The sequence below is a fragment of the Nematolebias whitei genome, chromosome 20 (assembly GCF_014905685.2).
Source record: "Nematolebias whitei isolate Nwh7 chromosome 20, NemWhi1, whole genome shotgun sequence".
NCBI classification, from domain to species: Eukaryota; Metazoa; Chordata; class Actinopteri; order Cyprinodontiformes; family Rivulidae; genus Nematolebias; species Nematolebias whitei.
In genome coordinates, this window is record NC_056517.1 from 30,985,370 (window position 1) to 31,013,077 (window position 27,708).

The 27,708-nt window shown below is 41.5% G+C and overlaps 1 protein-coding gene across 1 annotated transcript; it reads right to left on the reverse strand.

Annotated features, from left to right (window-relative positions):
* Positions 1 to 172: 172 nt before the first annotated feature.
* ncoa2 (nuclear receptor coactivator 2) lies at positions 173 to 27,322 on the reverse strand. Its single transcript, XM_037694081.1, has 17 exons — positions 27,161 to 27,322; positions 25,722 to 25,910; positions 20,751 to 20,852; positions 19,461 to 19,601; positions 18,985 to 19,132; positions 16,027 to 17,374; positions 9,196 to 9,358; positions 8,923 to 9,117; positions 8,285 to 8,485; positions 7,672 to 7,798; positions 7,415 to 7,577; positions 7,041 to 7,337; positions 6,582 to 6,659; positions 4,302 to 4,749; positions 3,437 to 3,614; positions 1,197 to 1,410; positions 173 to 527 (listed from the first exon to the last, which is right to left on the reverse strand). Exons 1-17 carry the CDS (start codon positions 27,306 to 27,308, stop codon positions 516 to 518), a joined length of 4,152 nt encoding a protein of 1,383 aa, XP_037550009.1. The 5' UTR covers positions 27,309 to 27,322; the 3' UTR covers positions 173 to 515.
* Positions 27,323 to 27,708: the final 386 nt, after the last annotated feature.

Consider the following 27,708-nt stretch of genomic DNA (forward strand, 5'->3'; position numbering starts at 1 on the left):
GTTCATTTGATTTCCATCCAGGAGTCTTTGCTGCCATTTTGAAACAAAATGGAAACGTCACAAATGAAGTTGGAGGAGAAAATTAATCAGTTCGAGTTTGGGACAAGATTGTAAATGGCCGCGGTCCACTGAGAGGAATACATTCATCAGAACAAAGACCCCCCCCTCCCCCAAAAGCCTCTGCCACCCAAGTTTATGTCCCCCTCCAGGAGGCCGACAGTAAGTCACATTACGGTGAATGCGGCTGGACAGGCAGATCGGCGTCTCATTGGCGGCTCCTCCAGGAGGGTTAGGCAAGTCGGACAGAGGTCCTTCCCCAGCACTCCGCGCACTCCTGTGTCTATTTGTGTGTGTGTGTGGGGGGGGAGCAGGGACAAGGGAGATGGAGGGGGTCAGGGCGCTGGCCTGGCTGGTTCAAGGGGCAGCCGATTAGTTTGCATTTTTGTTTTTAAAGGGCCGACACGCTCCTTGCGCCAGCTGAGCTTTGAGGTTCGTGTTAAGAGGCTTCATGAGGGTCAACAATATTTCTGAAAAACAAACAAACAAACAAATATTAGTCCAGGTCTTTATAAACTAACAAGTCAGCATCTAAACATAAGACTGTCAGTAATTACAACCATGGTTGTTAAAAACAAAAACACCACTAAATCACAAATGCATGCACTAATGGGCCACCAGTAAATAATTAAAACAATCAGAGTGCCAGTAGTTTTTCTGTCAACCTGAAGGGTGAGGTAAACCCGGTGACAGATATACCGACACGTTCCATCAGTCTGGAGTGCAGACAATCAAACAGCACCACCCGGATGAAATATTCATGAGTCTTAAAAGCATTACGCTCAACAACGGTGCATTGGAGACGCTAAGCTAACAACCACTGAGACGGAGGAAGATGAATGAACTTGGGTGGATTTAAACGAACAACGTGCAGCTGGAAAACATGTCAGTGTCGACGTGTCACATCAGCTGCCTGCATGGAAGGCTCGGTTCTAGTTACATCACTCTTCTAAGTTTGGGCCAAGTAGCAGAACTCTGACAAAAAGAGAGGAGTTACATAAACTATGGAGTTAATTATTCACCAGCAGAGCAGCCAAACACTTAGAGCCTCTCAATAACAGAAAACTGGAGTTCAGACAATTAGCGAAACAACAGAGAAGACTTACGGGTGTGCTGGAAAAGTTTTGAGTGAAAAGTACCTGTTCTTGTCCCATGGAGGGCAGGCCGGGTGAGGACCCTGATGCCATGGATGTGATGTTCATCTGTCCACTCATCTGGCCCATGCTGCTGGTCGCCATGTTGGTGTTCATGGAGATGCTGTTGAGGCTCATGGCGTTGCCGTTGTACATGCTGCTGCTGCTGTTGTTGTTCTGCTGCGTGAACTGCGGGGACGTCTGCTGCTGCGGGAACATGCTGGGGAGAGGTGTGGAAATGCTAAAGCACAAGCACACACGATGGGTTCTTCCTCTACAATCAACCCCCCCCCCCCCACAATCAATGTGTTTACGTGTGCAGAACACACAGGAATCCAGGCTTCTGACTTCTTATTCTCTGTTATAGATGATTATTTTCCTTTTACTTCTTTAGACCAGTGGTTCCCAACCCTGGTCCTTGAGGAACACCACCCTGCATGTTTAGCTTTTCTTAGACCTGTCTAAAGCTTTTGACACTGTGGATCATAACATCTTGTGTCATAAGCTCTCAGAAATTGGTTCCTCAGATCACACCATTGGATGGTTCTCTAACCATCTTTCAGATCGGAGGCAATGCGTTCAACATAATGGTACTTCCTCCAGTTTTTTAACAGTCAACAATGGTGTACCACAAGGCTCAGTCTTAGGACACACACTCTTTACAATCTACAAAGGTAAAGTAGGTCAGAGCATCCCTGATGCATCATTTCTATGCTGCTGGCACAGTTGTTTATTGTTGAGCTAAAACAGTTGTTAAGGCTTTCCAGCTTTTGCAATCTGCATTTGACATCATCCAGTCAGATTTGTTCCATCTCAAACTTGTCCTAAACACCGACAAAACCAAAGGGATGCCTTTTTCAAACAGGAAGTCGGTCCCAGCAGCTCTTCCTCTGATTTTATCCTCAAATGGTGTTCCTATTGAGTTTGTTGATTCCTACAAATATTTGGTATCTTGGTTGACTTGAATCTCTCTCTTAAGCTTCACGTGGAAAACCTAGTAAAGAAACTGAAAGTTAAATTGTATTTCTTTTTCAGAAACAGATCCCGTCTAACTCTGAACGCTACGAAACACCTTCTAACTGTAACTTTTCTTCCCTCCATTGGTTACGGTGACATTATTTACATGAATGCTCCTACAAGAACCCTGCAGATGTTGGATGTTGTCTATCATGGTGCACTAAGATTCATAACTGGCTGTGATTATCGTACCCACCACTGCACCCTGTATTCACTGGTTAACTGGACATCATTAACTTCACGCAGACTCTCTCACTGGTACATTTTCATCTTTAAATCACTTCTTGGTCTGCTGCCTTCATACATCTCCTCCTACATGTCTCTGCATGAGTGCAGCTACAGCGTGCGCTCTGAAGACATCATTACCTGCAGTGTTCCCTCAGTGAGGTCTGAACTAGGGAAAAGGTTCTTCTCCTACTCCGCTCCAGTTTCCTGGAATATCTTACAAAACAATCTGAAGCTCTCAACTTTGACCTTTCTAGTGGCTTTAAACATCTGTAAAGTTCCTGGCAAAAACCAACACAAGACATGTTCCTGTTTTTAGTTTTCTACACCACCTTACAACCTAGCTGGTTTTTTGCTAATTTTCCTTTTGGTTGCCATTTAATTTTTAACTTGTAAAAAAATAATAATAATAATTGTACACATCCTTTATGATTGTCTATTGTTGTCATCACTCTTCAGTTAAAAATTCAGGTCTCTCTTGTAAATGAGTACCCGAGGTTCAATGGGATTAACCTGTATAAATAAAGGTTGAATGAATGAATTAGCCGTTTCCCTGCTTTGACACACCTGATTTGAATGATTTGAGTGATTAACAGGCTTCGGCAGAACTTGAGGAAATTAAATCCCTGAATCAGACGTGTTGGAGCAGGGAAACAGCTAAAACATGCAGGGTGGCGTTCCTCAGGGACCAGGGTTGGGAACCACTGATGACTGCCCATTGTCCGGTACATTATTCGTTTTAAATAAATTTGTTTTATATATGACATTAGTGGGTTGATTTATTGCTGCAGAAAATTAGAGAAAATATATTTAAGAACTGACTCACTTAAAAGTTCTAAAACAATTAGCACATTAAAAAATATATTTTATCTTATTTTAACAATCCTATTTCAGATGCTATAATCTCATAATGACAACTTGGAAGAAAACGCTGATTTTTCCTGGATCTTCAGCTCAAAATAATTTGCCATAATCCCTATTCTGACAATAATTTACAGCTTTACCTGTTCCCTCCCATGTTTCCCGGCGGCCAGCCGTTCATGTCAGGAGAACCCTGGAAAGCAGCATTTTGTTGGCCCTGTTGAATCATGGGGGACTGCGTGTGGGCCATGCGAGGGGACAGCAGGGGGCTCTGTGGCGTGCTGGCTCCTCCAAACCCTCCGTCTGCCTGTTGGTTCATACCTGCGTGGGACGCATCAAAAAACATCAGACAACATCGCCCCGCAAATCCACTCGTTTCCTGACAAATGAAGGAGTGAGGATGACAGTAACATTCCAGATGTTCTGCGACAAGTTAAGGATTTTTGAAAATCAGATCTGGAGTAGAAAGGAAAGGAAGCATGGGGATTATTATGTTTTGGAAGAGAAATTTCAATCTGCATTCAGGGTTATTTACAGGCAGTTAATATTTCCCACATGCACTGAAACACGAAGAGACGATGAGGCGGTACCAAGGGAGAAAAATTAAACTATGTTCAGTTTGTTTCTTTTACGCAAACCCACTATAAGAAATAAAATGCAGGATAAATCAAACCTGTCAGACAAATCAGATTACAGATTACGTGTCAGACTGACAGGCGTCAAGAGTGCATCCTGTGAGAACCTGTGCATGTGCTGCCCTCTAGTGGATTAAAAATAAATCAGGACAACACAGTAAGCTCAAATCAAAAGAGAACTGTACATTTCATGGATTCTGCAGCAGGACAGTGATCAAGTGGCCATCATCACATGACATCATGAATCAGACTAAAAGTGATGCTGTGCTGCTACAGTCACACCAACACAAATATGATGTCACATTCACACACAAACACACACATGGGGGTTCTGAGGTGAAGTGTGTGGTTGGACAGGGAGTGGGAGCAGTACCTGAGTTGGGAAACTGAAAGGCACTGTGCTGCATTTGGGGGCTGAGTACGGCCCCGTACTGTCCGCCCATCATGTTTGTGTTTCCCATCATCATCTGTGAGGAGGAGGAGGTGCCATGCAGGTGGAGCTGAGGGGTGGGGGGGAGAGAGGGCAGGCTGGGGGAGAGTGGGGAGGAGAAGGGGCTGGTAGGGGGAGGTGACGAGGCCAGGCCTGTACTGGTACCGTAGCTGGGTGGGTAGGGGAACTGCTGGGGAGTTGCCTGAGGATTCCTGGGGCTACTCATGCCCATGGCGGCCATGTTGGGAGGCAGGTTGAGGTTCTGGGCCCTCATGGCCATGCTCCGCTGCTGCTGAACCTGCTGGGCCTGTTGCACCTGCTGCCTCTGCCTCAAGGTATTACTCAGAAGTTCCCGGTGACGCTGAGCCAACATCCGAGCATTGATGCTTGCCTGGAACGAGTCGAAGTAGCAAGTGTCAAATAAAAAAAATAAACGTTCATGTGCAAAGCCTCACACTGAAACCCCTCCTCTGAAAACGTTGAACAATGTGTAAAATGTAAATATAACATAGTGCAACAGTATTAATTCATAACTAGAGAAACTGCATTTCCTGCAAAAATGCAGTGTGAATGCTTTTTGCTGAAGAACTTGCTGAAAAACAGCTGAAATCAGCTAAAAACATGCTGAAATATAGCTGAAATGGAAGAACAAGCTTAAGTTGGCAGAAAAAAGCAGAAAGAACACATATTTGCTGAAGTAGGTTAAATGATAAGAAATGAGCACAAAAATTAGCAAATTAACTAAAAAATTTAAAATTAGCAACAAAAAAAAAAAAACCCTGAAAAGGTAGAAAAAAAAAACTACCAGAAGGAAGTGAAAGAGCTGAGATGAGAAAGAAAATGTGGAATTAGCTGTAAAAGCTAAATTTAGCTCAAAAACAGCTAAGAAGTAGCTGAAATAGCAGAAAAAAGCTGAAGGGAGCATACAAGCTGGAAGTGGCAGAAAGAGCTTAATTAGGCTGAAGGTAGGAGAAATTACTACGAAAAAATTGACTATCTGAAAACAACTGAAATTAGCTGAAAATGCTAAAAAAGTAGCTGAAAAGTTAGAACAAGTTTAAAACAGCAGAATAATGAACACATTTGCTGAAAGAAGCAAAAATTGGCATAAAAAAGTGGAAATTATCTGAAAAAAGCTGAAATGCACAAAAACAGCTGAAAAGTAAATAAAATAAAAAAAAAAACAGAAAGAAGCTGAAATTACAAGGAAGTGGAGAGAGCATATGTTGCTGAATTAGGCTGAAAAAACTTGAAATGAGCTAAAAAAATGTGGAATTAGTTGAAAAATCTTAAAGTAGCATAAAAACAGCTATATTCAATCCAGTTTATTTATATAGCGCTAAGTCACAACAGAAGTCCTCTCAGGACACTGAACAGAATATAGTAGCTGAAGTAATAGAAAATGCTGAAACTAGCAGAAATCAGCTGAAAGAAGCATAACGAGCTGAAATTAGCAGAAAGAAGTTAGAAGAAGCACAAAAATGTTTTAGTTAGCAGAAAGAAGCTGAAAGGAGCACAAAACAGCTGGAAAAAAACAGCTGAAAGTAGCTGAAAAAAGTTTACATTTGCACAAGGAAGCTGAAAGAAGCTGAACCTGAACAAAATGTGAAAGGAGCAGTAAAAGGTTGTAAACACATCTAAAGATTTGAAGGATGTAAAATGAGCTCAATTCGTTTATTATAAAAAAAGGGCAGAAAAGGCTAAATATTTCAAAAAGCTAAAGTTGCACCAATACCAAAGGTCATAGCAGGATTTTCCTGAAAGAGCTGAAAGTTTTTATTTATGATTTGTTGAAATAGCTCAAAAATTGTGGGACAAGAATCGCACCGAAAAACATACGGAAGAAAAATGGATCACTATAAACATTCACGCAATAAACCAATATTTTATGCTCACACACACAGTATAAGTGTGTGTTTTACTTTAGCCAAATTATTCAATGTACCTCCATACCATTAGCGAGGCAGGTTGTTGAACGATGCGATGATAACAGTCTGGATGGTGGTTCTTTTAAATTTGTCGGCCATGGCGTTTTTTAATTTTATCTAACCACAGAACAGTTTCCCACTTTGCCATTTAAAAAAAACATATATATTTAAATAAAAAGGTTTAAACTTTTTTAAGTAAAACATTTGATGTGCTTACTCTTCCATTGTGAATTATTATGTCCTAACTTATTGGAAGTGGGGTTGAATGAGCAAACGAAGGGTTGTGGAGAGATACCTGGCTTGGAGCACTGGCTCGAAGAGGTAGGTTCACATTCGACACACTGCTCATCGGAGTCATCATCGGCTGACGGTTCTGCACAGACAAAACACAGAAACGACACGAAACTCAAACTGTGGTTTGTTCAAATCTCAGAAATGTTTTGCACTTGTATATCGGTTTGTTGTGAAAGTGACTTCAGTCATAATTGCACGTTTTTCATTTTGCGCAGCCTGAAATAAAAACACGACTCAAATACAAAATGCTTGTTTGGTTATTATTTTTACTAAAACATGACTAGCAGAAAGACCTCGAAGTCCAAACGTGTGCAAACACAAACTGATTGTTGACCTAAAGGACGATTACACAACTCGTATGTGTGTCCCGTCACGCAGCAGAAAGTTGCAACAGAGTCAAGAATCAATAAGTTGTATTTATCACCTCGTCGTGTCAGGGTGGTCTAGCTGCGTCGTGTACCTGTTGTGACTGTAGCCGGTGCTGGAGCTGCAGGCGTAGTGTGTTGGGCTGGTTGGGGGGCACACCACTGGGCCGGAGTCCAGGCCGTGGCTGCATTCTCATCATTGGGTAACTCTGCCGCGGACCCATCTGGCCAGACATGGGGTGAAAACCTGGTTCTTGCATGGGAGCTGCAGGGAAGCCCCTTGGCGCCATGTGGGACGGTGGAGGGCCGAATTGCTGGGTGTACATTGGGGGCTTTTGGTCCAACATCATGGAGGGGTCCTGTGGGAACTGGTCTGGCTCCAGTGACTGGCTCTGAAATAGGCAGCGATGAGAACGTCACTAACGACCTGTAGAAGAAGAACGAGATGATGCCTGTTGGGAAAGTTCACCTGTTCAACCAGGGCGGGGATCCCGAGAGCACGATCAAGCTCCTCCAGACCATCGAAGTCTTTCAGTGCCGTGTACAGCTGGGACATCAAAGCTCCCTCGTCCACCGTGTTCCCGTCAGCACCGAGCCCCGTGTTGCACAGATGATCATCCTGGGGAGCAGGTCTGAGGAACGAGACAGAGAAATGAAATAATTCTTTTTCTTATTAACACAAACCATCTGTTGAGAACACAAAAAGCTTAATGTGCGAGTAAAAACCTGTTCTGGTTTACGAAAGCCGTCTGATCGATCGGCATCATGCTGTCTGGCAAAGGTGCGGTCTGGTTGGGCGGAGCCTGTTGTGAGAAATGGTGGCTGACCATACCGATGTCCATGTCCGGTTGGGCTAAGAGACATCAAACAGAGAAAGAAGGTTGACGCTGCAGTGAATAGTCTGTGGGGACAACACGAGGTCGTGCAAATGTGACATTTCTGTTAAACACTTGGGAGACAATTCTGCCACAAATATAAACGTTGGAGTCATAAATAACCACAAGGTGGCGCCATTTACAGCTATGAGGGGCTGGTTAACAACTTAAGGGTGAGTTGAAGACTCATCAGCATTAAAAGGTCACGATAAACAACATCTGGCTTTCCATGTAAAAACCTAAATGGGTTTTTTTTTTGCCATCGACAGCTTCGTGATCTCTCGCCTCCTGGGGGTCAGAAGTGTTTATTTATGTTTGTCTTTGATGAAACGTTTCATCTTTTATCCTAAAGACCTGACTCCACCTTCTTAGACTGATCCACCTGGATTATTGAGCACGCATCAGGACATTTATAATGTTATTAGGTGTGAATTAATTGTTTTGATGGCACACTGAGGTCTCACCGTTGGACATCATTGAGGACTGAAGCATCGGCCGGGGCCCTGGCTGGCTGTTAGGCCTCATCAGACCATTGCCAGGCCCCATTCTGCCCTGCATGGCGTTTTGCTGTCCGGGACCGGACGCTCCCAGCGGAGGCGCAGAGGCAGAACCCACCCAGCCCTCTTGCTGCATGACAGGTCGTGGACCACCTGGAGCCATCAGTCCTAAAGGAGCAAGCACACACAGTGAGATGAGGAACGGTGAGAAACATCTGGATGGATCCTCAGCAGCCACCATGTGAAGCTGTGGATCAATAGGAGAGGGGGGGGGGGGGAGCTTCGTATGTGGAACTGGAAGTTGCTTCAGGAGTATTGATATGTAGGAGACAGAGAGAGAAACTGTGTCTGTGTGGGTGACTGTTTCCTGTCACAGGAAGTGAGTCACTGTGTCATGATGTGATATGTAAGGGTGAAAGACACAGAGGGAAAGTCAGAATTTGAAAACAACACACTAAGACCAAAAAGAAAAAAAACGTGTGTGAGCTTTAGAGATTCTGCACAGAACTGTAGCTTTATTGAGGTTTTTTTATTGATACACTGAGGAAACATGGCAGCAATATTCAAACCCACAGTCAGAAACAGAAGAAGACTGTTGCTCCTACCTGCATTCACCAGTCCTGCCTGGTTAGGCATCATGCCGGGACTTCCCATCCCTTGCTGCTGTTGCTGCTGCATGAGAGCGTACGGGCTCGAAGCCCTTATGGGATACTGCTGCTGAGGGGACACGCTCATGTCCAGAGAGACGCTCCTCACAGACAAACTCCTGCCTGGCGGTCCTTGTCGGACACCCCCAAAGTCTAAAAACAAGAAGAACAGCGTTAAAGCCACAAGCCTGACTAAGCAAAACTAAATGTTCTACGACGTATTAGTCGGACCCATGCTAGCCGCAAGACCTCGGTGTTGCTGCTGCTGCGCCGCCATGGCAGGACCGGCCTCGGACATCTGCATCATGTTGTTGATAATGTTCTGCTGCTTTATGGGACTGGGCAACGAAACGGTGTCCTGCAGGTCGTTGAGGATGTCATCCAGCTCCGACGACTTGAGGAAAGAATGACAGAAGGAGGAGAAGCATAAAACAGATGAGACATTAAGACTTTAAGACACCGAGACACTTGTTCACCCTGAGCTTTAGTCCAAGAAGTTTGCTAAGGTCTGACCCTGGTTACAGCACTGGAGTAAACAAAACTACTAATTAGTAACTTATACTAACGCCAGTGTTTTAAGGCTAAACACCAAATAAAATTGTGAACATTATTCCTCAACTAGAGAAATTGCATTTCCTGCGAAAATGCAGTGTGAATGCTTATTGCTGAAAAACAGCTGAAATTAGCTAAAAAAAAGGAAAAAACATGCTGAATTGTAGCTGAAATGAAAGAACAAGCCTAATTTAGCAGAAGAAAGCAGAAAGAACACATATTTGCTGAATTATGGTTAAATAAACAAAAATAAGCACAAAAATTAGGAAATCAGCTAAAAAAAACAACTTAAAATTAACAAAAAACATGTAAAATAGCCAAAAAGACAGAAAGAAGCTTAAGAGAAGGAAGTGGAAAGAGCTGAAACGGTCAGAAAAAATGTGGGATTACTTAAAAAAGCTAAAATTTGCTTAAAAATAGCTAAATAGTAGCTGAAATAGCAGAAAAAAACTGAAATTAGCTGAAAAAGTTGAAAGGAACATAAGCTGAAATTAGCAAAATGAGTTCAGAAGATAATTAGACTGAAAGTAGCAGAAATTAGCATGAACATTTTTAAATTTATCTGAAAACAGCTGAAATCTGCGAATGAAAATTCTACAAAGCTAGCTGAAAATGTAGAACAAGCTTAAATTAGCAGAAGAAATCAGAAAGAACACGTCTGCCCAGTTAGGCTGAAAGAAGCAGAAACGAGCACAAAAAGTAGAACGTATCTGGAAAAAAGCCAAAATTAGCAAAAGAACAGCTGAAAAGTATCTAAGAAAGCAGCAAGAAGCTGAAGTTACAAGAAGGAAGTGGAGAGCACATTTTGCTGAATTAGGCTTTAAATATTATTATCCATCTTAAATATTTTTATCTCTCTTTAGGACATTGTAAATATTATAATTAATTTTTCACTTTTTGGTACTTTTTGAGTACCCTTATTGCATGCTTTAGTATTCTTGTTGGTTTGTTCTTTGAGTTTTTAGCGAGTCACATCAGTTCTTCTCATTCTAAGCATTTCATTGTGCTGTTGTGTTAACCTGCATCTGACAAATAAACACAACTTGAACTTGAACAACTTGAAAAAGTTAAAATGAGTGCAAAAATATGTGGATTAGCTGAAAAAGCTTAAATTAGCATAAAACAGCTATATAGTAGCTGAAAAAGCAGAAATAAGCAGTAAAAAGTTATAAACAGATCTAAAGATTCGAAGGATTAAAATGAGCTCAAATCTGTGAGAAAAACAAAACAAAAACAAAAACAGAAAAGGCGAAATATTTCAAAAAGCTAAAGTTGCACCAACACAAAAAGTCATAGCAGGATTGTCCTGAAAGAGCTGAACGTTTTCATTTACGATTCGTTAAAATAGCTTGAGAACTGCGGGACGAGAAAGGCGCTAAAAAATGTACGGACAAAAAGTGGATCCCAGCAGTGCGACTGCTCCAAGAACACTCGCACAAGAAAAGTCATTTTGTTTTACAGTAAAAATATAAGAGTCAAAACGGCAGCAGGCTATCACCGACATGAAGCTGTAATGTTTACTGAAGAGGCCTCAGGGACTTCAGGTAAATAAGTTGCAGTGGCAGCAAGTGCCCACCAGAGAGCAGCCCACCTGGAATGACAGATATTTACTGTTCGTGACAAACTGTACCGAACAGAACCAGCATCTTCAGTGCTGCACTTACAGACAATGTTTGTTGAGCATAAAAATGCTGCGAAAGATAACAAGGGTGCCCAAAATGTCAGATAGAACATTTATCAGGAGAGCTCAAGGCCTGCACCATGGTCATGCCTCTACTTAGACGTTTGATAAACTACACAAGGCTGATATTACAGAGAGCACAGTGAATATGTAGGAGACCTAGAGAGAGTAATGGAGTGAGTGAGAGGGGGGTGGTGGGAGAGAGAAAAGCCCTAATGAGGTCAGGAATGATGTAATGCCTGCACGCTCACTTTCCTCCTCCTCCTCTCCTCCCACTTTCAATTTCCTCCACTTGGAGCTGCTTTTACTCCTAATGGGTCCAGTTTCTATCAATTCTTTTAACTCGCTCATTTGAATGCACGTCTGCACGCTCCGTATGCTCTTTGTGTAGCACAACCTCTAACTGTACGCACGACAACGGCATTTTGAGGCAAACGCATTATTCCTTGTCGAGCACGAATCACGTTTTGACAACGGCGTCGACGCTTGTGTTAGAAAAGCAGCTAAGAGAAATACTTTAAAGTTGCACACACGAAGAAAAAGAAACCGTGCACGAATTCTCGTCCTCATTTGTTCGTGCAGAAATGAACCGTCAGCTGCTGATGTGTCCCACATTTCAAGTCACTCGGGCTGCTGCTGCCTGGCATGCAAATGTTTCGGACTCCTCAGACAAAGATAAATCTGTACTTGTACGAGCTGAACTTACCTCATATCTGTTGCAGACACCTGCACGACGATCTTTACTGAAAGTGCATTTTTAACACCATGCTCGTGTGGACTTCAGTGAAGGACATTCATATTTAATCATTTTTTTCCTAATCAGGTCTTTGTTGTTTCACAAGAAAAGGAACCAAAAAGACTTGAGTGAGAAAAGCAGAAGTGCCTCATGTCATGAAAGGAAAATGAAAAGTCGCCACATGTTGGCCTTTGTTAGTTAAAAACAATATAGAATGAAAAGCAATACTTCTACGTACAGTAGTCCCTCGCTACTTCGTGGTTCGACTTTCGTGGACTCGCTTTATCGCGGTTTGTCAACGCACACGAACATATATTTAAAAAAAATTGTACAGGACACATGATCGTCAACTTTAATATTATTCACGTGAATGGGACTGCAGTAAAAAGTTAACGAAAAATAAAATACTTTGGACAGGCGCTGCCATTTTGTAGTTTTCTCTCAATAAGCCTATACTGTGTTCCCACTCATAACAACTACATTTCCCAGAGGTCAACAGGGCTCCACCCAGGAGCCCCGTTTCCTTCTGCTGAAAAACTAAAGGGAAAGTTTTGATGTGATCAGAAACATTCGGCTCTTATTACAGTGACTTTGGCGCCCAGTGGATGCAGAGAGCCACACAGAACCCATCGAAACGGACCAGAACCGGACCAGAACCAGACCTTCAGACCATTCGGTGACCCTTGAGAGCTGGTAGCCAGTGCACGAGGACTTCAGAGTGGGGACGCGCCGCCGAAGGTCCTGGGCTGTTTCTGGAGTCCATAGAGACTTTCTGCATCCAGACTTGGGACTCAACTGACCACCTACGGTCCCGCGTACGCCTGTCACCATAACAAATTTTGCTGGGCGATTAATCGTCTCAGAAACTATTGCGATAAACGATAACATTGATTGAAATTTGACAATAATCAGTAATTATCGTCAAATTTAAGAAGAAATGTTTAATTTGTTTTGTGTGCAGTACCTTAAATCGACCACCGGTTGGCAGTACAAGACTGTTAGAACCGAAGGATGGATAGTGAGGGCGTGAGCAGCATGTCTCTTTGATAAAGCCGCTAAATGAAAATGAGGTCGATAATTTTTATTTATCATGCAATTAATTGATTTATTGTTTATAGTGACCGGCCAACAAAAGATCTGAACATTAGAACATTGCAAGAGCGTGGGAAGCATTTCTAAAGCCTTAAAATATATAGAAATAAAAAATAACAGCGTTACTTCATGGATTTTCTAACACCCGCAATAAACGAGGGACTACTGTACACCCATGTAGTAAAATAAAACATAAAGCATTACAGTAAGTAACTGCACAGCTGGAAGTGCAGTTATTTTGGGACTGTTTTGAATTAAAAATGTACCGACATGCTAAATTATGGCCAAACTGTGCAATATAGTTTATGAACTATTAAGAATACCGATTCAGCGTCCACATCTTTCTTTTCTTTTCCCTCGTATTTTTGTAACTACTTCTGCATACTTTATTTTAACCATTCCTTTTTCAAAACCTTCAGCTCATTCAGGAAATTGGGGCTATGAATTTTAATTTTTGTAAAAAAAAAAAATTCATAGTTTTCTAAATATTTTCCCCATCGAGAGCTTTTCAAGTTCTTGAAAATCAATTCTCTGAAATCTGCTTCAGCATTATCGTTTCATATTTTACATCTTGCTATTATACTTGAAGTTTTTAGCCTGCCTTTTGCTACTTTTAGCCAAGCTTTCGGCTCTTTTTAGCTTTAACAACTCAGCTGTAGCTAATTCCAGTAGTCATTTAGCACTTAGCACTGCATTTGTTCAGAGAATACAATTTCTCTAGTTTAACAGTTTTTATGAAATGCATATTTAATACCATGTAAACTGCATTTGTGTAGATACATTTAATATATAGTACTAGATCTTTATTTTTCTTTTTGCTGCTGCTTCTGCAGCCTTCATCAGAATATTTTAAAGAAGAAACAATGATCCGAGCAGCAGCGACTGTATTTCCAAAGGCAAAGAGCCGTCCATGTGATTGCTGCAAACTCAGATTCATCAAACTGTATTTCATGTTTGTTTGTCAGGGGATTATTAAAAATTAAAAATAAAAAGTCATATTTTGAGTGCCAGCTTGGTAATGACAGCTACTTAAGAAAATATTTATGATCTCAGATCAAATTGCGCACCACATCCGACGTCTGCGATAATAAACTGAAAAATACGTGAGGAGAAAGCTGCATTTTGAATACGGCTGCATAAAGACACAGTCTGAAGGTTGTCAATTTATAAATATCTTAATTAAATGTAGAGACTTAAAAACAATAACGGTGTGTCAAGATGCAAAAAATAAAAAAAACAGGACAAAAAGCGTCCAGGTCCTCTCTGGAGTCGCACAGTGTGTGACGGAGCTGGAATGTGAAACAGCCGGATGCTACGGCTGCGGCTGCTTTGGTGAGCCAGGAGAGTAAAGATACAGGCTTTTAGCAAACTGGGCGGCCACTTGTCAGGACTGGACAGTGAAAATAAATGCTTAAATGAAGGAGGTATGCTGATTAATCATCATCTGTGTTGTCTAGTGTGGAAAACGAACAGTGTTTTCCTCGTCGATAGCCGAATGTTGATCCAATCAGATTTATTCCAACTGCGCAGGCCGTACAGTCACCAGAACCCTCAACTCTGCTCTGATTTGATTTCTCGTTGAGCTCGACCCTGCCCATCAATAATTCAGCTTTGAAACAACCATGAGGAGGAGCCAGGGAAAGGCTGGCGAGGAGAGTCAGTGAGAAAACAGTGGGTGGGGTTGGTACAGGGGCGGATGACTCTCCAACTAGTACAGTGAGTTTTCACACATGGCCGAGCAGCGGATCACCGTACGAGCAACGCAAAAACACTCGCACACATGAAATGACTTCGATGAAGTCACAGCGCCTCTGACAAACGGCGTTTTTCTCATTAAGGAAATCTGTTAAACTGGAATGAGCCACCGCTGATCGAAGGAACGAGCGATTCAATCACCACCTCTGTGTGAAACTATTTCACTATCAAGGCAAGTGAGAATAAACATTCAGCTTCCGTTTGTTACTTTCTATATTGGTACCGCCACAAAATAAAGCCTTCAAGATTAAGGTGCACAGATTAAACCTTCATTTCCTTTTCCCCCCTTTGCTTCGTGCATGCTCTACGAACGCAGCGCTCCCTCTCTCCGCCATCTCCATGGCAGCAGAGAGGACATGCAAGCACACATGGCTCATCATTTTCACTCTGCATGCCGAGGCCGGGCTCTCCTGGGGGGTATCTACACCTTTCTCATCTCACATTCTTTGTTCGGCTCTACAGTTCCTTATTATCCAACAAATCACATTTTCCTCGCTTTCGCAGAGTACACAAGCACGAGTTTCGATGCAAAAATGTGACTACTGTAGGGAGTTGCTCATGATTCAACTGCGTGCATAGGTACTGAGCAGTGAGTGGAGGGGCATTTGTATAATTATTTGTAATTCTGTGGTTTGACAGTGTTGTAACAATGGTATTCACAGATTTGTGTCTTGAATGTGCTCAGTAGAGCAGGTTTCCTGTGTGAAAGCGATGAACCTGCTGATGCGTCGAGGCATCGGCATGTCAGCCCTGCCGTCACAGAAATTTCGAGTTCTAATGACTCCCTTCCCCGTCTTGGAGTCCAGTGCCAAACCTGACGACTCTGGCCAAACGCAACGGGGATCAAATGGCTAAAGAACCACAGGCGCTTCTTCCAAATGTCACAGTTGTTTGAAGCTGGCAGCTAGACTCTCTCAGCTTGTGCTGCCAACACAAAGGTGCTGAAAGGACCAGATGTGTTTATACACCTTACTAATAAAACATGCTCAATGAGTCTGGAGTTGATGACGGGACTGTAAATTTAAACGCCGTAATGTTTTTTTTCTTGATACCATTTGTGAATGAAACGGCAACATCGTGGAAAACATGGGGCTTGGAGGAACATCTAGTATCCAATCCAGATTAAAGCTCATGTGGAGTAGCAAGAGGCAAAATATTTTAACAGACTCAACACAAGCAGGCATTCATCCAGAGAGCAAAACGTAAAGCTTGTCTTATAAGGCGGACAGAAGGAGAATACACCAACCTGCTCGATCCGGTCGTACTCTGCATCCTGTTTCTCCACCTTCACCTGGGGGTGTTTGTCCTCTTCGAACTTCACCTCTCCGAGTTCCCGCTTGCAGACCTTGTCCTTCATTACAGTGTCGTCCTTATCCAGTAGATAGCGCAGCAGTGCATTGTCCTTCTTCTTGGGGCTCAATGGCTCCTGCTTGGGAGTGAGTTCTCCCACAGAAGCTGTGGGACCAGCACCCTGTGACTGGTCCTGGCCCAGTTCTTTGCCTGTAGCCTCAGCAGTGAGCTTGACCAGGTCTACAGGTGATGTACTGTTCCGAAGCAGTTGGTGGAGGATTTTGTGTTTTTCTTTGAGGGATGTGGCGTGGGTGCTCCCTCCTATGTGGCCACCTCGGACCCCTGTGGCAGCCTGCTCCTTTCCCTCCCCTCCTGCGCTGGGGGACAGGGGAGTCTCCAGAGGTTCTGGCTTAGTGGTGAGCAACTGCAGTAACTTGGTGTGGCCCTTATTGTCATGCATGCGGTTGTGAGCATCGTGGCCCTCGAGTGCCCCCTCCCTCTCCTCCTTGGGCTCCACCTGACCGGTGTCAGTTTGGACCTGGGTGTGTCCCTGACTCACCTCTGGGTGAGGTCCGAAGTCTCCCGCTCCACCAGCAACGCTGCTGCTTCCTCCAAGTTTTGGCAGCAGGTGAGTGTTTACCACTGAACCCGGTGTGACTCCAATTGGGGAACCTAACTTCTGGTCTGGTGAGTTCAGCGTGTGTGCATGCGGGGTGGCGTGTCCTACTCCATGGCACTCGCTAAGGGCCTGTAGAGCCGACAGAGAACTGCTAGTGTAGCTGCTAGCAAGAGTGCTACTGCCGCCACCGCCTGCACTTCCAGGCCCCCCTCCACACATTGAGACAGGAGAGGGTGAGTGCAGGCTTCCTGCTACACGAGGGCTGCCTGCCCCCCCAGGACTACCACGGTGCCTGGGTGACAGCATAGAGTTCTGCTGAGGTGGATGGGGCCCACCAGCTGGACTGGGGCTAGCGCGTGACGGGCTGTTCATCCTCCAGTTTGGGCCCTGCTGTGGCAATTGCATCCCCCCAGTGTAGTTGTGTGGTGGGGGACAGCCAAAGCGGTAGACTTGCATATGGCCCCCCATGGCCGCTGGCTCTCTGGGACCAGCTGGGCCTGGTGGGGAGAAAGGCGTGCTGTTGCTGCTGATAGTAGTGTCTTGGCCCTGAGGTCCTAAACCTGGCACACTCCCTGGGGTTGGTGGAGTCATGGAAGGGGTGGAGGAGTTCATTGGTTTGGGAGTCATCCCCATCTCCTGATTTCCATGACCCACATCCTGACCCATTCCACAGACCGGCTGCTCCCTGAACAAATACAAACATACATTTGATTAGTGTTTCAACAGTTTTAAAACTTTATTCATTTCAGGCAGGAATATAAAAAAAACTAAAACATTTTTAATAAAGTTTGAGTTTATGTTAACTGATCACACAGTCACTGAGAGTAAAGTAGCAGGTGCTAATCAGAAAATGCTGTAACCAAATCTAAAGATTCTCTTCCATTGTTGTTTTCCTCTGTCTTACAGAATAATAGATCAGAGAGCAGTGACTTGGATCATCTTGTTGATAATTTTACAACTATTTTGCAAACTTCACTTGATAAAGCTGCTCCACTGAAAAAGAAAGTAATCAATCAGAGGAAGTTGGCTCCTTGGTTCAATTCTGAGTTACGTTCTTTAAAACAGGCATCTAGAAAGTCGTCAAGAAAATGGCACTCCACTAACAAGGAATATTTTTATTTAACTTGGAGATAGCCTGCTAACATATAAGAAAGCCCTCTGTAAAGCTAGAACTGTATATTATTCATCTTTAATAGATGAGATAAAAATAACCCCAGGTTTCTGTTCAGTATAGCTAGACTAATGAAAAGTCCCATCTCAGTTGAGCCATGTATCCCTACACCTACAAGCAGTGATGACTTCATGAGATTCTTTATAAATAAAATAAAATTCTGCTGTAGGACAAATTGACCACATTTCCTGCTCTGCTGTTGTCTTTACGTGTTATTTTTTGCCTTTCCTCCAGTAAAAGAGACCTGTCATTCTGTGTCTGTTTCTACTTCCTGTCCTCTCAAACCCCCAGCCGGTCGAAGCAGATGGCTGCTCGTCCTGAGCCTGCTTCTGCTGGAGGTTTCTTCCTGCTAAAAGGGTGTTTTTCCTTTCCGCTGTTGCCTTTGTGCTTGCTCAGGATGGGAGATGGCGATGATGTGAGGAGTCAACGCAATCTGCTGGTTTCAATAACTTTTAACAGTTGACTTTTATAATGTGCCCCGAGACAACTTCTGTTGTAACTTGGCACTATATAAATAAACTGAATCGAATCGAATTAAAACTTCTTTCAGCGGGTACTAAAAAACATGACGACATAACTCCAGTCCCAGCTTTTCTCCACTGCCTTACAGTCTATTTCTGGATTAACTTCAAGATTTTACTACTTTCTTTATTAGTTTACAACAGTCTTGACCTTTCATATTTATGACATCTCCTCACTCATAAAAATACTTTCATCTACCAACCATTTTCCCTTAGAAGTTCCAATTTAAAACAAAAATTGTGTAATTTGGCTTTTGTAATGGTTGCTTTGGAATAATCTACGTCTTAATTTAAGACTGCTGAAGCCGTTTAATTCTCTGCTTAACACTCATCGTTCATCTTTGCCTTTTGACTCGAGCAGAGTATGAGACCCAAATAGAGCGGATGATTTTATGTTGTGTTTCTGTATTTTAATTAAGCTTTTTTGTCATTATGTATGATTCTGACCTAGCTGAAAAGCACAAATTTAGACATTATTCCATCAATACAGAACATATGAACATGTCTGGATGTGCTGCAGGGCACCAACAGGTTCAAACATGCAGAAAAGATTAAGCTGTGGATTTGTCTTTTTCATACAAAAGTGTAAGTGGTGAGACATACCTTTGAAGAATGTGCATGGACATGTAGAGTTGGGGTTCGTTCGTGGCATTTGAACGCATCAGTTTGCTCTTGGTGTGGGCCGAAACCATGGTGCCGTCAGAGAGCGAGAACCGGTAGATGGGACTGAATGCTTGACCATGGCGAAGCACTGGAGACAATAATGACCCTTGTGTCAGTAAATCGTTTTACTTAAACTTTCTTTTAATTTACTTTTGTAATCAATTTATAGTCAGTCTAATATCCTACTTACAGCAGCAAAGGAATAGTGAATGATGTCAAACTGTAAGCTTAAGGGTTACAGTTAGCTTTTGTTAGAAAGGGCCCACAGTTCAAAAAGCAAATAAAATTATATTTAAAGCAACTGATTAACCAACAGTTAGTGGGAGTAGACAGAGTTCCTTAAAACAAGTTCTAGGGCCGAGGAGCAATTGATCTACCACCCATTAAACAGAACTGTTGTCTAATAACCGCACTACCTTCCTGCTGGTGTCTCTTGGCGAAAGACATCTCTCCATCATTTTGTAGGTGGAACCTCTGGATGCAGCGCCTAACTAGATCTTCCCAGCCCGGCTTCATCGATGCTCTTAGCAGACTAGTATCCAAGGACGTTATCTTGCCTAAAAAGACAAAAGTTAAGAATGTTCTCAACAGAAAGGATGGGTTCATTGTATTCCAAACATTGAAATGATAGAATTTTATTAGAAACAAGTTGTAAAGTTGCTTCAACGCAGACATAAAAACTGGAAAGAATGGCAAATATTGATAAAATACAGCCACTGTTTTGACACCAAACAGGAGGTGGATGGTTTCCTGTCAAAAGTCACGAGCTTAGAAGAAATAGATCCTGTACACTTGTGTCAACACACAGGCAGACACTTGACTCGTGTCATTTAAATGGTAGCAATAGCGCTTCTGAACGACTCCTGCCTGCATGACAGCTACAGGGACAGACTTGTCACTGACATTATAAACACAAATCTCTCCCTACAGCACATTACCGTTACCATTCACGCTTAAAACTGCAAAGCCACGGCTAGAACATGAATGCCGATTCAGCGTTCACACTGTTGTTTTCATGTTTATACTTTCTACTGAATGTTGGTTCTGCGATCAAAACTGCCCAGTTCGATTGGGAATTAATGGCTATGACTTTTATACATTTGGAATCATTTAATTTTATTTAGAAAAATGTTATTCGTAGAAACTGAGTTCTCAGAGCATCAAAATTATCATAACTATGTGGGGCTAAGACAGTCGAAAAGGGTCAAGCTTACGTCCACGCACACATATTGGAGTCTGTGTGGAAATGACTACATGTCGGTGACCAACCATAAGCGTATATTTGTGTGATGTGGTCCTGGGTGTGCATACTACACGAACAGCTTTAGTACATCAAAGGCCAGGTGGAAAGCAGATCAAATGGATACTTTACCTCCCAGGGTGCAGACAGAAGTGTGAACAACTAACTGGTTAAATCCTAGGGGTATTTAAAGGATGTAATAAATTTTAAACATATAACTTCAGTGTGAGGTGATTTATGAGCAGGAGATGTGGGATAAAATGCTGCTGGGGAGTTAGTGAGTCACTATATTACTCTTTGAACATGCTGCAAAGTTTCACTTCCAGAACCAAATGTGTGATGGGAAAAAAAAAAAAAAAAATCAATATTAGAGGAAGGTGCAAATTAAAATCATTGGTTTAGTTCTCCACGTTTGGTCTCTGCTGTACTAATTTGTAGACCCGAGCCATCCGAGTGGTTTTTGTACCTTGCAGGTCCTGGCGTGTAGTGAAGCTCTCATGAGTGGGAAGCGCAGGCCTTTCCTTCGTGGGCACCCTCCGAGCAACGCAGATCAGACACGACTGAAAGTCTTGGGACGAGAGGAGGAATGAATCGGAAATGGACGGGATGGGTGGAGGAGGTAACAAAGAGGACAGGACAGACAGGAAAGATGAGGGGGTGTGAGAGGGGAGAGCGGGGGCGTGAAGGATAGAGGCAGAGCGATAATGAAATGCATGTTATTCCCAGGCAGCATAATTAATACAGTTATTAATGAGCATGGGGATCGAGGCTCTGCTCCTTTCATGAGGAGCAGCTATTGCTGGCAAGGGAAATGATGTCGTGTGACCTTTAAGGAGTTGTGTGTATGTGTGCATACGGTTTCAGCCAAAGTGCCATTTCACAGTGACAACCCCTCCCTCCAGACCAACTTCAGACTGTCAAAAAAAATGACCATCTTACTTTCCTGTGCCAGTAATATCCACAATCCTGGGAGTTAATGGCTTCACACGCCGACATGCACACAAATCTCTTGTAGTGGAAATGTTTATGAAGTGTTCACACTATTGATCCATTTTTCTTCCATACGTTTTTCAGCATCTTTCTTGTTCCACAACTTTTATACTGTTTCAACAAATCGCATTTGAAAATGTTCAGCTCTTTCAGGAGAACGGTGATATGACTTTTGGTAATGGTGCAACTTTAGCTTATTGAAATATTTAGAATTTTCTGCCACTTTAAAAACAATTAAATTCAATGTTTAAAATCAAATTTTTAAATTTTGCAGCTACTTTCAGCTGTTCTGTGATCCTTTCAGATTCTTTCTGCTAAATACAGCATTTTTCGGCTTCTTCTAACTTCTCTCTGCCAATTTCAACTTATTATGCTCCTTTCAGCTATTTTTTATGAGTTTCAGCGTTTTCAGCTACCATTTAGCTGTTTTTATGCTAATTTTAGCTTCCTTTTTTTTAGCTAATTCCACATTTTTTGCACTAATTTCAACATTTTTCAGCTTAACTGAGGAAAAATGTGCTCTCCACTTCCTTAATTTAATGTAATTAATGTAATTTAAGCTTCTGATTTTTTAGCTACTTTTAAGCTGTTTTTTTTTGTTAAATTCAGCTTTTACTTTTTTGTTCTCATTTCTGCTTCTTTAAACCTAATTAAACAAACAAGTTATTTCTGCTTTCTTTGGCTAATTTAAGCTTGTTCTACCTTTTCAGCTACACTTTTAGCCTTTTTTTTGTGCTAATTTCAGCAGTTTTCTGAAAAATCAAGTTTTTGTGGTAATTTCAGCTATTTTCTGCCTAATTAACTTTTTATGCTCCTTTTAGCTTTTTATTTATGTATTTATTTATTTATAAGTTTATTCATTTTTTAAAAACAAAAAATTCAATATACAATAAGAAATACAATCACAAATAAATATTAAATACAATACAAATAAATATTATAAATGCTGTATTGAACATTTTTGAATTAATCACAAATAAAATGAAAGGTAGCAGAAAGAAAAAAACCATAAACTTAGCTTTTGACCTCTTAGTTTCAGCCTTTTCTACTCCTTCAGCTACTAGCTGAAAGAGCAATTAGATCTTTTAATGCTAATTTTCATCAACAGCAAAATCAGCTAATTCCACAATTTTTTTTAGCTTATTTCAGTTCTTTCTGGTAGCTGAAGCTTCTGTCTGCCTTTTCAGCTACTTTTCAGCTGTTTTCTTTTCAAATTTCAGCATATTTTTTAGCCAATTTCTTAGTTTTTGTGCGAAATTCCACTTATTTAAACCTAATTAAGCTAATTTGTTTTCTTTCTGCTTTCTTCTGCTAAAGTATGCTTGTTATTCAATTTTAGCTACATTTCAGCATTTTTTTTTTTAGCTAATTTCAGCGGTTTTTCAGCAAGTTCTTCTGCAATAAGCATCCACACTGCATTTTCGCAGGAAATACAATTTATCTAGTTCTGAATTGTAAACGGAACCTCGTGGGTGATATGACCGTTAAAATAAATTTTTCCTCACTTCCCTTGTCCTTCCTCCTCGGGTTTCTGTTTGTGGCTGAACAAATTCCTACAAATGTAACCACTGATCGTCCCTGGCTGCTCTAACTCACACACGTCTGGTCCAGGTCACACTGGTTGGCAAACAGCTGGTGAATAGAGGAAGCAGCTAGCTCAGACTCAGCTTGAAGCTTTCATTTACCACTGACTTTCACTTTAACCAGAAAGCACAGTTGTGTTGTGTAACGGAAATATAGACACATTTGCTCCCGTTAACATGATGTCATCAGGCACATTAAAATAGATACTAGACTTGGAAAAATAAGTTTTGTGGTCTAATGAGTTAAAAATCCCTGTCAAGATGACCCTCTTCAAAATAAGATTAAATTATCATAAAAACAATATCTAACTTTGAACTTAAATTGATCGTGTTTACTTTTGCCACAACATGCATGCAGTTTATAGCAAATAAATAAATATAACACACAAGCTGTCTTTTAACAAATTACATGCCAGCCAAGAAAACCTGTCTGAATACCATTTTTACCAATTTCCAAGCCATCTTTAATGTTTACAGATCATTTTTGGCGTTTTATTTCTTGAAAAGCCACAAATAATTGCGTCTTTTTTTTTTATTTATAAAAATGGAGACTATTTTGGGCAAGTACATCTACTTTTTCGTCTTCAGTTGTCATGTAGTACCCCATGAGACACCATGCTGGTGCAAACGTTGTGTTCATGTGTCAGTGTGTGTAGAGAGAAGAAAGTTAAAACAACGCTCCGTCATCCAAAAGGTGCAGGTTTCAGTGTAGGCTACCTGCTCAGTCTGTAGACAACCAGCTCTTGCATGGCCTCTTTAACTATTATCAACATGAATTATTAGGTCTGTCACGATAACAAATTTTGCTGGGCGATTAATTGTCTCAGAAATTATTGCGATAAACAATTATATTGTTTGAAATTTGACAATAATTAGTAATTATTGTCAAATTTAAGAAGAAATGTTCATTTATTTTGCATATAGTACTTTTTTTGACCTCCTGATGGCAGTATAAGGCTGTTTGAACCGAAGGATGGATAGTGAGGGAGGGAGCGAGCAGCGTGTCTCTAAGAAAAATGGGAGGGAGGCCCCTTGATGTGACATGGGCTGTCACTCCTTCCTTGTTTTCGGTTCTCAAAATGGCGGATGCTCAGTGTGGTTTGAGCTCTTTAGCATAGCATTTTTCAAACAAATATTTTAATTAAAAACATCAGTAAACAAGTTCTCAGCTTCTTTTTGCAGAGATAAACAACTTTTCAGATGAAGGCACTGGTTTCAACCGTGAATTTTGGAGTTTCGACAAGACAGAGTTTTTTCCCCCGAGGTTGGCCTGTTAGCTTAGCTCGTAGCTTAGCTGCTTTTAGCGAAAAGAGAAGAAAAGAAGAGAATAAACGATAAAGCCGATAAAAGAAAATGAGGTAGATATTTTTCATTTATCATACGATTAATTGATTTATCGTTTATCGTGACAGGCCTACGAATAATTCTTAAGACTCTTCCAAAAACTTAAGTTACAAACTTCTGATGACAAGACAAAGGATTCGTAAAGGAACTCATTTTGTTTTGTTAATGTGACTTGAAAAGAAACTATAGTTTGTGTAGCCCAACTTTGTGGGTTAACCCAGTTTGTTAGCAAACACTAATATAAATACAAAGAAACAAATGCAGTGACAGAGACAGCACGTCTGCTATAATCACATTAAAGGCAGAGAAAGCAGAATGGACATAAAATTAATTAACAACAAGAATAAAGCAACATTTCAACATGCAGTGAAATTGACTGTTTCACTTTGATTGTGGGGTTAAAATGAAATACAAAAACCACTCATTCACCCCTAAATGACTCAATAGAAACTTAACTGGTTTAAGTCTATTATAAGTTTAGAATATAATATAATACCTTTTGGGAACAAAATGTACATTGGTCTTGATCGATAGTTCCTCAAAGTGTTTAAAGGTCTTTCAAAGATTTCATTTGAACTTTGGCTGCTTTTTCCATTCATTTTGTTTTGTCCAGTCCATGTTATCAACCCTGACTGTTTAATTAGTGCTTCAAAAAAATACACGACAAAAATGGAAAAGTGGGGGGATAAAGAAAAGCCAGACCTACAAATAAATAAATAAATAATCAACAGCAAAGCCAAGCATCGGTTTTATGAGATATAGACCTGACACAGGACCTGAAAGATGCATCATCGTTATATTTTTCCTATTGTTGGATGTAACTGGGACCCTTTGTACACAATTTTGTTCCACCTCATGTGGTGAAATGACAATAAAACCAACTTGAACTTGATATTTCAGCTGATCATCTACTGTACGTCAGGTTTTTAGCCAACAGTGTTTTGGAAATCCCCCTTCTGATGCTAAAATACTAGCAATACTAAAAAAAAAAAAGAGCATTTTTGCGACAGGTTGATAATAAAGCAACAAAAGAAAGGAAAAGTCCAATGATGTCACTGGAAAAAGAAACATACTAAATTTAAAGTTGTTTGTTAATTCTTTGACATTAGGAGGCTTGTGATGCCTGAATGACTCACAGGTCAGAGTTTAGCAGCGTCACAAAAAACATTTAATTCCAAAAGTCAAATACTGTATTGATAAATGATGATAAAGAAATAAAGCAGCAAAAATTCTTTAAAAAAAAAAAAAAATCTTAGAAAACCCTGAAAAACCACTAATCACGATCGTTCCAGATAGGATAATAAAGTTAAGCTTTTTAAAACAAATATGTAAAGATTTAAAATCTGCTTTAAAACTTTTGCACAATGGGTAAATCTGTAAAAAATAAAAATGCATCCTAGCAGCTCAGAGTAATTCTATAAATTTGAGAAGTACTTCTAAAGGTTATTTCATAAGGTCACTACTTCAGTGTCAACTGATCCTCCAACTCTTTCTATCCCCCCCCACCCACCCCTCCATACCATCTCCTTCCTCCTTGATGGACTTGGGTTCCGAAACAGCAAAACACTGCATGGTCTCATATTTCTGCTGCTGGGGCTCATGCTCGTGCGCCTCGTCTTGGTTCTCGCTGTGCGGATTGACGAGCATCCTGCAGTTGAACGTGTGACTGTTCCTCCTCGGACTCTCGCTGGACCACGGGACGCCATTCACTGCAGGGAGCGCGACAAAGAAGGTGGTTTAAGACTCGGCCTCCCGACGTTTCGTTCGACAAAATTCTCTGACTAAAACTGAACAGCAAGAACACGAGAGTCTGCAAAGAGCGAGCCAAGAAAGGCCATCGTACTGCAAGTGAAAGACATAATGAGACAGAGCGAGGCGGAGGACGACGGCAGAGGAAGTGCAAAAAGAGGCGAGCTGTTGCTGGGTAGAGATCAGTCGTAATGAGCATTTGGAACCCTGAGCCATCTATCCACAGAAATGTCTCACAGCCAGGCGTCCATATGCATGTCCTCTAGAACGTCATTGCCAATCTTTCTTCTTCTCCAACACTTGCCCAGGCGCGAGAAACACACATCCACACACACACACAAGAAAAAGACGTGTACAGTCAAACTCATTTAATTCTAGCAAACTCCAATCGCACTCCATCTGGTTTGTGATCTCATTCAGTGCATTGATAATCTCCCAGTATCTGGGACACAGCCCAGTGATCATTTCCAGGGTACTCGGCTCAGTGCTGCTCTCCCACCCAGATGGCTGAGTACCCAGACCTCAATCCAGAGCAACAACAGAGAAGGACAGGAGGACTTACAGCACCTGGTGGGCACAAACATCATAACTAGAACGTGTAAAAGGTGGAGGACTTGTAAAAGTAAAACTAAAAATTTGGCAAATTAAATCATAGACATGATTCTGCAGATATCAATACATGACTAAGGGTAGCACAAAGCATGATTTTCAAGGGTGGGCTAGAGGACGGGAAAGTGAGAATATGAAAATAGGAACTAAATGAGGGTGTGTGAAAGAGAATGAGAAAAATATGTGAAGAGAAGAGGAAGGAAGGGCATGAAATGAGAATATAGGAAGAGCAAGATGCTGCTGACAGGGGAGAGAAGCCTAAAAAAAGGAAGTTAATTAGCTGAAAAGGGAGAAAGAATGAGGGGACGAGTGAGAATAAAAGTCTGGGTTGAGCATCAGCAAAAGTAAAAGAAGAAGCTGTAGGTTTTATGATCACTGCCAAGTCTTTCTATTTGTCAGCGTTTCAACGCAGAAATTTAAGCACACATATTTCAATTAAAATGACAACATTCGTGCAAATAACGATAATCAAGGAAGCATAAAAGTTATGCAAAGATAGAGAGATGAAGCTCAAGTGGCACAGCGAGACAGAAACAGGTATAATACTTAAAAAAATAAATAAAAAACCAAGCACAGGAAATGTTCAAAGCTCCAGGCTAACCGAGGGATTTAGGCAGCAGGTTCTTGATGAACTCGGCGTGATCTCCGACATGCAGCACGCTGTACACGCTGGTGTTCATCAGCTCCTCCTGGTTGTAGCGCAGGTACTGGGTCACATTCTCAGACACAAACACGATGTTCCCCTCCATGTTCACTACAAAGAAGAAACCATCAAGAGCCTGTGGAGAGAAAACAGCATTTAGACAAGAAAAAAAAAAATCTATTTACGAAGTTTATTTAGACATGGAATAAAACTTTAACTCTGATAAATCCATTTCACAGGACCAGTTCTCCTCAAATAATTTAGAGATTTTACCCTAAAACTTGGTGTAGTAATAGCTAGAAGTCATCCTCAACACATACATAGTGCAAGAGCCAACACACCTTGTGAGATCTCACATGACAGGTTTGAACAAAACAGTTACAACGTCTTATCATAAGATATTCTTAGTTCAAAACTCTGGCATGAAAGGCGGCGGACGATATGTATTCCTTCAAGGAATGAAAAAGCTTTAGATCTTGGGAAAATATGCATGCGCTAATGAAAAA

Excerpts from the sequence above, each read along its gene's own strand:
- ncoa2 (XM_037694081.1), bottom strand. The coding sequence starts at position 27,308 with ATGGAGGGGAACATCGTGTTTGTGTCTGAGAATGTGACCCAGTACCTG. Across the intron at positions 25,911-27,160 it reads CCTGCTGCCTAAATCCCTCG|TGAATGGCGTCCCGTGGTCC; the intron begins GTTAGCCTGGAG and ends CGCTCCCTGCAG. Across the intron at positions 19,602-20,750 it reads TACACGCCAGGACCTGCAAG|GCAAGATAACGTCCTTGGAT; the intron begins GTACAAAAACCA and ends TTGTCTTTTTAG.